The sequence below is a fragment of the Prenolepis imparis genome, unplaced genomic scaffold, assembly GCF_030444845.1.
Source record: "Prenolepis imparis isolate NDT839.2.m4 unplaced genomic scaffold, iyPreImpa1.0 SCAF_4, whole genome shotgun sequence".
Taxonomy (NCBI): Eukaryota; Metazoa; Arthropoda; class Insecta; order Hymenoptera; family Formicidae; genus Prenolepis; species Prenolepis imparis.
This window is the reverse complement of record NW_028141162.1, coordinates 19,771,989-19,786,055: the sequence shown is the minus strand read 5'-3', so window position 1 is coordinate 19,786,055 and position 14,067 is coordinate 19,771,989. Positions and strand designations below refer to the sequence as shown.

Genomic DNA, 14,067 nt, shown 5'->3' with positions numbered 1-14,067 from the left:
GGTTAATGAGAACGAGAATCGCGAAGTACATGTCTGTAATAATGCATAGTGAAGTATATATTATATATACAATATATATATATATATATACATAAAATATCGTTGTGAAGCAGTTTATATAAGGAAGATGCAATATGCAGCCCAATTCCGAGGATCTTGATTATAGGAGCAACCTGATAACACACAAAATGAACATTAAGACATGGATATGAAAAAGAATGTAAATAATTTAGTAGTGAAAAGTACTGATAAAAATTTTAAAAAATTATTGGCACTGAAAAGTGCCGATTAATATGCGAACGATATGTTCCGCAATAAACATTTAAGTGGCACTGAAAAGTACCGATAATATGCGAACGATGTTCCAACGTATATATTAAAAAAATAGGCACTGAAAAGTGTCGTTCTTCGCAACCACAGCGAAGTCTGCTGAAAGAAAAGCTTTTAAAATAAAATATACAAAAATAATGAAGAAATAAAAATGTGTTCATGAAATAAAAGAATATTATATATATTGAAAATATTTAAAAATATGAAAAGAAAACTTTTACTTATCCCTTTATAAAAATCGTCTGCGTGTCTTACGCATCCTTACTCGTTTACTCGTTCGCTCTTTCTTCTTGGATTTCTTCCAGAATATCGTCATTCCAAAGCTCACGCCTGCGATTGCGTCGTACGCCTTGCATACGTGCCTTACTCCTGCATCTCTCCTTGGCTGTTCTAAGAGCTTCTCGCATCTGATGTTGGAATTCTGATCGAGTCGGCTTTTTGAAATAACGGTTGCTGCTCACCGCCTCTGAAAAGAAACAATAGTTACATTATTATTAACAAGGTACGTCTTATTAATGTTATATATTATACAATATTAAATATATTGTTACGTCCTCGGGACGGCTTTTGCGGTTCTCGCAAAAATGTCACACTCACTCACGCACTCACTCGCGCGCGAAATGAATCCACTCTCGTAAGGAAGCAATGACCTTTAATATAACGACCCAATACGCGAAAGCGACGAGATACAATATTATTTGCATGTACAATGAAAGAAAGCTTGTTTGATCCACATGCGTCCGCTCGATGCGTCAGCCAGACCAAATCTGTCATGGAGCCGAAAAACAATGACAGGGCGGTTGTCAATAAACAACCCCCTTTACGATGAAGCTCCACGATGACACTCAAGGGATGATATTCAGGGGAAGAAAGACCAGGGACGTAACACTGCCCCCCTCCGTCAAGATTATCGCCCCGACAATCGATAACAAGGGGCATCCATTGTTAATCCAAAATTCTGTGCTCCGATGTCAACTTCATGACTCCAGCGAATATCCCTGTTCTACCCTGGGCTCCTGCCACAGGTTATCGAACAATCCGCCATTCTGGATCCCGTCGCACATCCGCACAAGTTATCTCCGTGCTCCGACGTCCAACTTAGGATTCCGACGAATTCTCGTTCTACCGTAGGCTCCCGCCGCAGGTCGTTGAACTATCCGCCAATCTAAATCCACAGTACATCTGCACCAGTTGTTGATTCCAGGGTACCGACGAGTCTTCTTGCCCTACCCTGGGCTGCTGCCGCAGGTTACCGAGCGACTTCGTCAATTTGGTCCCAATCGACTTTCAGAGGGCAATCGACTTTCCTTGAAGACAAGTCCCGGTCTCCCTACGTCCTCCGGTTCAGACAAGGGGGGGTATCTTCCGTGGACCTATCGTCCCTCATGGACTCCCCAAGTCCCTATCTCGGCATTTGCCCAAAGTCCCGCGGGAAAACCACGGATCAAAAACCGCGGGCGAGACAGTCTTCTTAGAGTAGAACAAAGACAAATGAAGATTTTCTTCCTGGAAGACTAAGCTGGAAGATCAACTTTTCCGCCATTCAGGAAACTCTTTCCAAATTGAAGACTCTAAAACGGAAAATAAAATGCGCAATAACTTATTCTACTTTCCCTTTAATTAAAAATATCCCCCCGAATTTTTAAAGAAAAATCGACATTTCCGGGCTCCAATCTACTTTATTAGTTTTCTAAACTTCTCTCGAGAAAAGAAGCTAATCTATCTGAATGTACAATTTTTCTCTTATGTCTAGACGACCTTTCTATACAAAACACCACGTCACTAAGTTTTTTTGATTATTCGGAATGGACCTTCCCAACTTCCTTGTAACTTCGGAGCTTTCCCTTTAATTCTACGAGGATTATAAAACCAAACTTTCTGTCCTACTTCAAAAAGAATTCTTCTGGCACCACGATCATAACGAATCTTCATCTGAGAAGATTTTAGATTCATTCGCTCTCTAACTGAAGAATGGATTTCCTCTAATTTCTCTTTTAGATTTCTAGTAAAATTTCTTCCCGAAAGTCTTGCTTCAGAAGATTCAGGACTTCCTCGTAAAAGATCCACAGGTAACCTAAGTTCCCTACCAAAATATAGCTCTGCCGGAGTCACGCCAGTGGTTTCATGCTTCGAAGATCTGTAAGCTAAAAGAAACATGGGAATCCATCGATCCCAGTCCTTTTGATCCTCTGACACGTATTTCGCCAAGAAATTTGAAATAGTATGATGTTGGCGTTCTACTTGTCCGTCAGATTGAGGATGAAGGGCAGTAGTTCTAGTCTTCTTTATCCCGAGTAATTTCATTAATTCTGAGAAAAGTTGTGATTCGAAGTTCTTCCCTTGATCGGTGTGAACTTCATTTGGAATTCCATGCCTTGAGATAAATTGATTAACAAAGACTTCAGCGACCGTTCTAGCTCTGATATTTTTAATAGGAAAAGCCTCTACCCATTTAGTGAAGCAATCTACGATAACAAGCAAATATTTGTTTCCAGATCTTGTCAAAGGAAGAGGACTAAGTACGTCCATCTGTATTCTCTCTAATGGAGCTCTAACATTATAAATTTGTAGAGGAGATTTCCCTTTTCCTGAAGGACCTTTCTTCGAAACACAGATTTTACAGGTTTTACACCATTCCTCAACATCCTGTTTGCAGGTTGCCCAGAAGAATCGTTTTCGAGTTTTTTCTAGAGTCTTATTGACTCCGAAATGTCCTCCTGCTGGAGAATCATGCGTCTCCTCTAATATCTCTTTTATTCGTACTCGAGGAACCACGAGTTGAAGAAAACTTGATTTTAAATTTGGAGCTTCCCATTTTTTATAGAGGATCCCATTTTTCATAATCAAAGAATCCCAATACGACCAATATATTAGAGTTGAAATATCCTCTCCGATTATTTCTGAGCGTGGGGGATGAATTGCTGTTTCCTTGGCACGAAGAATAAATGAAATGTCAGGATCCTGTCGTTGAGTTTCACGCCAATTTTCCAAATTTTCGCCTTCGAACACGATGCGAGAAACTGTTTGTTCCTTCTCTTCTAAGCTTTTCCTTTCCACTTTTGCACAATATTGACAATTGTTTGATTCACAAAGTCTTCTGGATAATCCGTCAGCATTATTGTGAGAAGTCCCTTTACGATAGATAATTTCAAATTCGTATTGCTGCAATCTTTCCATCCATCGAGCTAATTGACCTTCCAAATCTCTGAAAGATAAAACCCACCGTAACGAAACATGATCCGTTCGGATTAAAAATTTTTGTCCCAAAAGATAATGACGAAAAAACTTTATAGAATCTACTATCGCTAAAAGTTCTTGTCGAGTAACGCAATAGTTTCGTTCGGCTTTATTTAGCACACGACTAAAATAAGCAATTACTTTCTCTTCTCCATCTTACTTCTGAGATAACACTGCACCGATCCCTATATTCGATGCGTCAGTATCTAATAAAAATTCTCCCTTTTCTCTCGGAAAGGAAAGAATTGGAGAAGAGCACAATAAAAACTTTAATTTTTCAAAAGCTTTCTGACATTCATCTCCCCATACGTATTTAGTTTGACCTTCTGTCAACATGTAAAGGGGCTTAGCTAAGGAAGAGAATCCTTTAACAAATTTACGATAATAAGAACAAAATCCGAGAAAACTTCGTAATTGTTTTTTTGTGTGAGGGATTGGCCAATCTTTGACAACGGAAATCTTATCGGGATCTGTAACAACGCCCTCCGCGGAAACCACATGACCCAAATATTTTACGCTTTTACTAAATAACACACATTTCTTCGGGTTTATTTTTAAATTCGCTTCTCTTAATCGTAAAAACACTGTTTTAAGATTGTTTATCATTTCAGTAAAACTTTTCCCAAAAATTATCACATCATCCAAATATACAAGGCAAATTTTTGATAATAAATTTTGTAAAACCTTTTCCATAAGGCGTTCAAATGTTGCAGGGGCGTTACATAAACCAAAGGGCATAATTGTAAATTGCCAAAGTCCCTTACCGATTGAAAAAGCCGTTTTCTCTTTGTCCTCGGGACGGATCTTAATTTGCCAATACCCACTTTTAAGATCAAGTGTGGAAAACCAAGAATTACCTGCTAGCTGGTCAAGAATGTCATCAATTCGGGGAAGGGGATAAGAATCCTTAATAGTCACCTCGTTTAATTTTCGATAATCAACACAGAATCTTATAGAACCGTCCTTCTTTTTAACCATGACAGCAGGGGAAACCCATGGACTCTGTGATTCCTCAATTACTCCACGTGAACTCTTCCAAAATCTTATCGACTTCTTCCCTCATTTGAATCGGAATCCTACGAGGAACCTGTTTTATGGGAGGAATCTCGCACATTTACAATATGTTCTACAACATTACAATTCCCTGCAATAATGTTTTCAGAAAATAAATCATCAAATTCATCAAGAAAATCGACAAAATTTTCTTTTTCTACTTCAGTTAAATGTTGAGAATTCGTTTCATAGAGTTCTTTCAAGGGGATCGGAACTTTTTTAAAAGAATCTTCAATTCTAGCTATTTCTTTTTCAAATATCGGAATTCCAAAAGCCGATTCAAAGACTTTATCCAAATTAACCATTTTTAGAAAATCTATTCCCAAAAGACATTCATCATTTATGTCTGCAATAAACATTGGAATTTCTAGAGAATATTTTCCTAATTCAACTTTAATTTCTGCCCAAAACTTTACACGAACTTTTTCTCCGGTGGGATATCTCAAATTAACAACTTCTTATAAATCTTTCTTTTCTCTTTATCAACAAATTTGCTATTTATTATGGAAACATCGGAGCCCGTGTCGACCTTGAAAGAACATACTTTATTATCTATTTTTCCCCTGTAAATGAAATAATCATTATTCTTAATCCTATTAACATTTAATACAATTTCCGAAGAATTTTTCACGGAAGCCAAACTCTCCCCGGAAAGCTCGGCTAAATCGAGTTTCCCTTCTCAATAGGACATTCGTACCGGAAATGTCCGATTTTCCCACACGTCCAACATTCCCTTCGGCCGGCGCTAAATTTGCTGCCTGGCCAATTTCCTTTTCCATTGTTTTCCTTCTTATCTTTTTCATCCCGTTCGCCTTCTAATTTTATTACCCTGCGCGCTCTTTTTTTCAACACCCGAAAAATTTTTATTAAAATTAAAATTTCCTCTCTTTTTCTCATAACCCTCCCCTTGAATTATTTTTATTGCTTTTGCCCTTTCAATTGCCAAACTCAAAGAGGTTATATTTTCCAATTGTAAAGTTCGTTTGACAAAACTATCATATATCGCCGAAATGAATTGCGCGCAGGCGATCTTATCTCGGATTTCGTATGGGCACTCGGGATACGCAAGGCGAACCAATCTATCGAGTTCTGAACCTAATGTTGCCAAATCTTCCCCAAACTTTTGTTTCCGATTTGTAAATTGTACGTAATAATTTTGTGATAAGTGTCCTTCTCCAAAACGTAATTCAAGCTTTGATTTTAATTCATTAAATTCTAAATTGGACACGTCTTCTACCGTCTCTAATACCGAACGCGCTTTTCCTCTTAAACTCGAAGCAAGTGCAACAGTTTTTGTCGCATCATCCCAACTATTTGCTCGTGCAATTAAATTAAACTGAGAGAAAAATTCACGAAGTGATACTGTCCGGTCATAAGTATCAGGTTTTAATTTGAATCCTAATATCGCGCGAAAATCATTCTCTCTCTCATTTGAAAAGTGCGCACCCGAATTTCCACATGTTCTATTAATAGAAGGACTTAGCTGTAGATTTTGTGGTCGGGAATGAATCTCTTTTAAGGCTTGAAGTTCCTCGTCGTGACGACGCAGCATCGCCGCAATTTCGTCCTCTCGACGTGTTTGCTCCTGTCGCATCTCTCGCATTTCAAGAAGGAGAGCCCGAAGAGATTCTGTCGCTGCTGGTTCTCCTGCGTCTTCCGGTAACGAGCCCGTTTGCTCTCTCGATTCCTCGCTGTCAGTCGCTCGAGACAGAGTTTGTGAACGGGTAATCCTCGGGGAATGTAACATTTTCGATGTTCTGTTCCGCTGCGGTGAGATGTTCCTTCTATCCCGGCTGAGCCCCCAAAATGTTACGTCCTTGGGACGGCTTTTGCGGTTCTCGCAAAAATGTCACACTCACTCACGCACTCACTCGCGCGCGAAATGAATCCACTCTCGTAAGAAAGCAATGACCTTTAATATAACGACCCAATACGCGAAAGCGACGAGATACAATATTATTTGCATGTACAATGAAAGAAAGCTTGTTTGATCCACATGCGTCCGCTCGATGCGTCACCCAGACCAAATCTGTCATGGAGCCGAAAAACAATGACAGGGCGGTTGTCAATAAACAACCCCCTTTACGATGAAGCTCCACGATGACACTCAAGGGATGATATTCAGGGGAAGAAAGACCAGGGACGTAACAATATATAGAAAAATAAAGAGATCGTACCATAAATTGCGATAATAAAGCGGGTATTATATAACGGCCGTTGTCGTTCTTCTTCCCGACCCCACCAAGTTAATGACGGCGTTATCGAATCCTGTAATCCCTCCTTCAGGCATAGATTTACCACTTCCTTCAAATTAAATCCGCCAATGTATTTCAAATAATTCACCTAGAAAAAGTATTGAAAAATAATTTTAATGCATATTTCATACAGACAACAGAAAGTTTTATATCTGTTTACTTACAACTTCACGATAATCGTCATCGTTAATAGTTTCAAAAGCATCCATCTCGACCACTGATGATAGAGGCAAACAGGCTGGTTTACGCGGTACGCGATCGTGTTCGCGGTCGCGATCATTGTTGCTTTGCACGTATCTCAACAAATTGTGCAGCAAACCATTCATTCTTCTGCAAATAAAGTATAATAAAAGCATCTATATTATAGACATCATTAATATAGATATATTTGATTTACTTACTTGAGTTCGACATCAATGCTACTCAATTTTTCTTGCATTATCCTATGAACATTGTATTGGATGATTGCAAAAGTTCGTGCCCGATTTGCATAGATGGTGGTAATAACTTCAAATCGGGCACGAACTTTTGCAATCATCCAATACAAGTAACGTTTACATTTTCTTTCTTATATATAATATTCTTATATAACGGAACAAATATATTTATTTAGAAATCACTATTTTTTAAAAATATATATAAATTTACCGATTGTCGGCCGTTTTTTCTGTAGACCATGGGATTTCAACGCGAGTCATTTCATTCATCTGAAAATTATCCTGTGCATCAGCGTGAATAGATGTATGTGGATGTGATGTGTGTGAATGTGATGTGTGTGGATATGATGTGTGTGGATGTGATGTTAAAGATGTCATAGTAGATGTATAAGATTGAATGTTTGTGGATGTGCGTGGATGTGTTATAGTGGATGTACCTTCTGCTCAAAAAGTATCCGGAATTTGTAAATAAAACATTAAATGGTTAATTATTCTTCTATATTTTGTCTCCTTCAAAATAATCTCCATTCTGAGCTACACACATATACCAGCGGTTAACCCATTCTTGAAAACACTTTTCATATGCCGATTTTGGCAGCCTTCAGCTCCCTCTGCGAATTCTTTTTCACTGCCTCTACCGTCTCAAAACGTTTACCACGAAGCGGCAATTTGAGTTTTGGGAAAAGAAAAAAATCACACGGGACCAAATCTGGAGAATACGGTGCTTGTTCGATGATATGGACCGAGTGTTTGGTCAAATAATTGCGTACAAGCTGCGATGTGTGCGACGGCGCGTTATCATGATGCAAAATCCACGAGTTGTCTTTCCACAAATCTGGCCGTTTGCGACGAATATTCTCTCTCAAACGCTGCAAAACGCTTAAATAATATTCTTTATTGACTGTCTGGCCCTGCGGAAGGAATTCCGAGTGAACTACACCACGATAATCGAAGAAGACAGTCAGCATTGCCTTGATTTTTGATCGACTTTGGCGCGGTTTTTGAACTTCGGTACGGCCCTCTTTAAACGATTTGTACCACTCATATGCCTGTGTTTTTGACATACACGATTCCCCGTAGGGTTTTTGTAGCATTTTAAGCGTATTAGAACAAGAAAATTCGTTGGAAACACAAAATTTGATGCAAATTCGTTGCTCAACTGAATTCGATATTTTAAAATTCGCAGACAGTATTAATTATCGATCCACTCAAACACTGCAGTAAACAAACTTATCGACAGATGGATTTGAATATTGACATACAAGTCGTCAAAAGTGCTACCAATCTGAGAAAAAAACATCTTCGAGATATCTCAAGCGCACGCCGTTTAAATTACAAATTCCGGATACTTTTTGAGCAGAAGGTATAAGGTTGAATGTTTGTGGATGTGAGTGGATGTGTTATAGTGGATGTGTAAGGTTGAATGTTTGTGGATGTGTGTGGATGTGTGTGGATGTGTCATAGTGGATGTGTAAGGTTGAATGTTTGTGGATGTGTGTGGATGTGTTATAGTGGATGTATAAGATTGAATGTTTGTGGATGTGTGTGGATGTATAAGGTTGAATGTTTGTGGATGTGTGTGGATGTGTCATAGTGGATGTATAAGGTTGAATGTGTGTGGATGTGTTATAGCGGATGTATAAGATTGAATGTGTGTGGATGTGTGTGGATGTGATGTTAAAAGTGTTACAGTGGATGTATTAAAAGCTTGAATGTTTGTTTCTGATTGCGTATGGATAGGAATGTGTGGTTGTGTGTCCGTGTGTTCTGGTGTATAAATATTAGTATTAGTATTAGTAAAATTCTCATCCATATCAGAATCATCTGAATTATCCCAAAGTCTTTTTAGATGATCGACATCCGTGTCAATGTCCCCAGCCGTGACAGTCTTTGGGATCTTTCTACGTTTCGGTGATTCATCGGAGGAAGTGGTGTTATAGCGAGAAGGCTTCCCAACGGTGCGTTTCGGTCGTCCCTCCATCTGTTTGTAAGCAAAAATATACATATGTCAATTATAGTACAATATACATTATAATATAATATAGCACAATAAATATATAGCACAATATATATATATAATATTTGATTAAATATAGTTATAAAATATAAAAACAAAAATAAATTTAGAAAATATACGTAATCTTTGAAAGTATAAATAAAATATATTGCATTATATTGCATATGTTGCATTATATTTAACTTTTTCATACAGGCAAATTTAAGTTAAGAAAAAAAAATAAATATTAAATATTAAAATATTAAAATGTTAAGATAAAATTCAAATTGTACTCACAAAAATATTAAACTGCACACAATTTATAGTAAATTATTAAGAAAATTATCCTGTTGTAAACATGCATATTATGTGTGTGTGTGTGTGTGTGTTCAATAATGGATATAATACATAATGTATCAAAAGCAAAAAAAAAGAAAGCGACAAAGAGGCAGAAGATTAAGACGAAAATAATAATAAAATAGTATTTTTTAAACTAGCAAACATTTGTTTAAAAAAAAGAGAAGAAAAACAGAAAGCAAACCAACAAACCAACAAATCAAGAAACCAAGAAACCAAAAAATCCGAACCAAGAAGACAAACAAGAAAATAAAATATCGTAAAGTACAAAAAATTCATGCAGAAAAGAAAACCATAATCCTTTAATCCTTTTCAAAAATTTGTCAAAGATTTTTGCAAGGATATATTTTACACCTTCTCACTATGTATAATAGCAGCGACAACGTATCGAGGTGAATGATCGTCACTGTCACTGTCATCCATCGATGTAGAATTCCAGAAAGGCATTCTATAACATTTAGCATGAACTTCATCCAGATTAATATAAAAGATTTCATTGCTCAACATGGAACATGTATATATTTGAAGAGCCGAAAATAATATACCAATGTCATAAAAATCTTCAACCTGTAAAAATTTTTTAACTGCTAAACGATACAAATTATTGTCTAGAACAATATTGCAGACGATGCAAATGGATCCGTTATACAAGTTGCAGCAATTATCACGTATATCTATGCTCAACAATATTCCGTTAAATTTAATTTTACGAAACTGACGACAATTATTATCATTATTATACAATGCAGATACATGAATGGACGAATCAATGACACGAGCATCTATTCCGTGAATTTCAATCTCTTTCATTCTTTTGACAAATTGTTGCAGAGGTAAACCCGGTTTTCTACAATATTTTCTGAAAATGGACATGTTATTTTCATAAGGAAATGAAGAAAAAGAATCCAAATTGCCAAAATGTCTCGCATCATCAGTAAGATGAAGAAGACCATGAACATTATAAGAATTGAAAGTTGGACCATAAAGAATATCACTTCGAAGAACAAATTTTTGTAGCGCAAGCTCTGCAAAATCCAGAAATTTTCTTGACGATGAAAATTTAAAAATTAAGATTCTTATTGCCACATGAAAGAATAAAAAGTGTTTGTATAATCTCTCGTCCAATAGACCATACGTTACAACTGGTCCTGCATATAGCAGAAATTGACGATATTCTGTTGCTTTAAATTTGGAACACATGTCAAGAGATCTAGGGCGTCTTGCAAAATCTGATGGACAATATTTTTTAAGATTATTCAATTTTGTAGACATAACAGAAATGGATCTTTCTGATAATTTCGACAGACGTGAATACTTTCCATGTATCCATGCAGACAAAATTTGTTTCATAACGCCCAAACACACCAGATGCATATATTCAAAAGGTGTTTGCGAAACTATCCCTATAGGAAGCATTGATAAGGGGCTCTTATGATGATCTTCATCTACACATCTCACATATTCTTCATCGGTTCGAAGAGAATGATTTATACCATTGAAGACATAGCGACCCTCACAGCGTACACCAGAAACTTTACACTTGGAACAAGGATGCAAAGACACTTGACTACGATGATTAAGAATAAAAGCTCGAGCTGGTGCGTCTGCTATGAAACATCTCAACCGTATTTGCACTTTACATCCATGAAAATTGATTCCTCCGTTAGATATGATTCTTGTGATATCTGCAATAAATCTTTTCAAGAAAATATTAGGATTGCATGGTTTTTGTGCACCTTTATAAACTCCCACTACTATTGGGTTAGTCCGCTGTACATTTACAATTCTACATTGAATGGGCCAAAGTTGAATAGTATCTGATTTATCTAAACTACATCCATCTGTATTGAAATCAAGTTCTAAGTAATTAATAGATGCGATTGGAATATCTGAAAGATGTTGAATAATCCCTGCTTCGAGATCAAAATGAACATATTCTCCTGGTTCTATTTCAGAAGTGACAACACGTGTATGTGGTGTATCAAGAAGTGTTCTTACATCTATAGGCAAGGTAGAAAAGCAGGGATGTGTTCGCAGAAGAGATAATATACTATTACTTTGAATATGTGTTAAATTATTATTCACGAAACAAGATGCTAAACGTTCGCGAAAGGATGGCTCAATCGATGAAGTATTATTAAAGAATGATGCAATTGCATCATCCTTTAATGATATTGAGCCATTATCTTCAAAAGTTGCATCGCACTTATAATTACAATTATCTAATATGCTACAGTTATCATTATTATTTGTAAAAGAAGAACCGTATTCGGTAACTAATGGAATATTTTGAATATCACGATTATTTTCGGAAATAGTATATTTTGAACGATAATATAAACGATTTTTTATTTCGAACATAACCCTACTTCGTTGTCTCATAGATAAATTGTTGAATGTTTTTCGTGAGAAAGATGATTTTAATTTGATTTTTTCCATATTTACGTATCTCCTCAATGACGTCTGCTGCAAATGATGTACGTAGCTCGTCGAATCCTGTGCAATTTTGAACTATAATATTCTTCGTTCGCACTAGTCACTGCTCACTGCCGCAACGATTAAACTCAGAATGATCGAGAAAGCGATCCGTTAAAAATAGCGGTAAAGCTGAGATCGCTGTGATCCAATCACAAGCTTTGGCCAATCCAATACGGATTACTGCTAGGTAATAACATGGCGCGAAATTTAACAGCATTAATCGGATAACATTACTAAGATTGTAAATATAAAATATTACATATGATATTTTAATATTTGTACATATATATAATACATATGTATGTATATATACATATATATATATATATTAATTATAAATATATAAATATAAATTTTATATATTATATTAATTATAAATATTATATAAATATAAATTTTATATATATATAAATATATATATAATATATATAATATAATATTTAATATATAATATTAATTAAACCTTTTATTATAAAACTTCATTATCATATTATATAAAATCTGTAACTTTTGTCAATTATTATTAAATATTATTATTAAAAGTATACATATTATATAAAGTAAACATTAAAAGTTTATTAAATATTTATTAATGCTTTATATTTTTAAACTAATATATATATGTATATATATATACATTATATATACAGGGTGATTCAAAACAACCGTTTGTCCTTAAAATGTCGTATTCCTGACTGAATTCTAAGACAATTTTTCCTTTGCCAAAATTTGATCCGAAGCTTAGTTTTCAAATTATTAAAAGAAATATTTAGCGAATTACGGCACGAGTACGGGCGGTAGGCAGGAGCGGCGCAACTCATTATCCGACGCGGGCGACTGTGTGAGGCGCTCGCTGCGATCAGCTGTTCGCTACACGCGATGTGTTTGTGTGTGTGTCTGTGTTTTGCGTGTGTGCATACACACACACACACACACACACACACACTCTCTCTCTCTCTCTCTCTCTCTCTCTCTCTCTCTCTCTCTCTCTCTCTCTCTCTCTCTCTCTCTCTCTCTCTCACTTACTCACTTTTATTCTTACCTTGTAGAGGTGTTTGATGACTTTTACTTCTAATGAATAATTGTTGCACGACTGTTAACAATGAGACATTCCCATCTGACACACCGAATAATAAACAAATTTTTCTTCTTTCAGAAATTGTATCCACATTTAGAACGAATACACTCACGCACTTGATCGAAAATAAAGAATTTATTTATCGATTGTAACAGTAAATTAATCACAACTCGATTACTACTGATTGATTATTAAAATCACTCACAAAAACGCGTTAAATGCAAAGCGCACGTTACTCGATGCGGATGACAATAGTCTGCGACGATGACAACAGACTGCGGTGACGCGACGCGACGCGATGACGCGACGCGACGCGACGATAACAATCACGGCGTTGCCGAACGTGAACGCGTACATACATTACATGTGATAATAATGTGTATAATTTTTAAGTTATTAAAAAAAAACATATTATAACGTATTATAATACGTTATGCTTTTCTTTTTTTTTTTTTTAATAACAACATTATTTACTGTTTTGCCTTTTTTTCGCAAGCGAAACATAAGAAAAATTAATTTTAGGTTTTTGCGAACAAGATGTTCCACGTATGAATGTGTTGGTTGCTCTGAAAAGAGCGAGTTATTTTTTGACCGCTCTGAAAAGAGCAGTACTCTGCGTTGATACCACTGCTTAATAAGTGCTCAAAATGACCACCATCGATTCTAACGCAAACTCTCATGCGTTTTAATAGATTTCTTTGGACGTTCTCCATTACTTCTTCTTCGACATTCCAAATATCGGATTTTTTAAAAGAAGTCTCCTATTAGTAATGGAGAACGTCCAAAGAAATCTATTAAAACGCATGAGAGCTTGCGTTAGAGTACTCTGCGTTGATACCACTGCTT

General features: G+C 36.2%; 2 protein-coding genes across 2 annotated transcripts in view; both read right to left on the bottom strand.

Annotated features, from left to right (window-relative positions):
• Window positions 1-599: 599 nt before the first annotated feature.
• On the bottom strand, window positions 600-7,587 carry LOC145935300 (uncharacterized). Its single transcript, XM_083036490.1, has 5 exons — window positions 7,524-7,587; window positions 7,277-7,318; window positions 7,040-7,205; window positions 6,798-6,963; window positions 600-796 (listed from the first exon to the last, which is right to left on the bottom strand). Exons 1-5 carry the CDS (start codon window positions 7,580-7,582, stop codon window positions 600-602), a joined length of 630 nt encoding a protein of 209 aa, XP_082892616.1. The 5' UTR covers window positions 7,583-7,587.
• Window positions 7,588-10,013: 2,426 nt separating this feature from the next.
• Window positions 10,014-14,067, bottom strand: part of LOC145935595 (uncharacterized) — a 14,481-nt gene continuing 10,427 nt past the window's right edge. Inside the window, exon 4 of the mRNA XM_083037087.1 lies at window positions 10,014-11,350. Coding sequence (XP_082893213.1) covers window positions 10,014-11,350 — 1,337 coding nt within the window. The remainder of the gene's footprint in view (window positions 11,351-14,067) is intronic.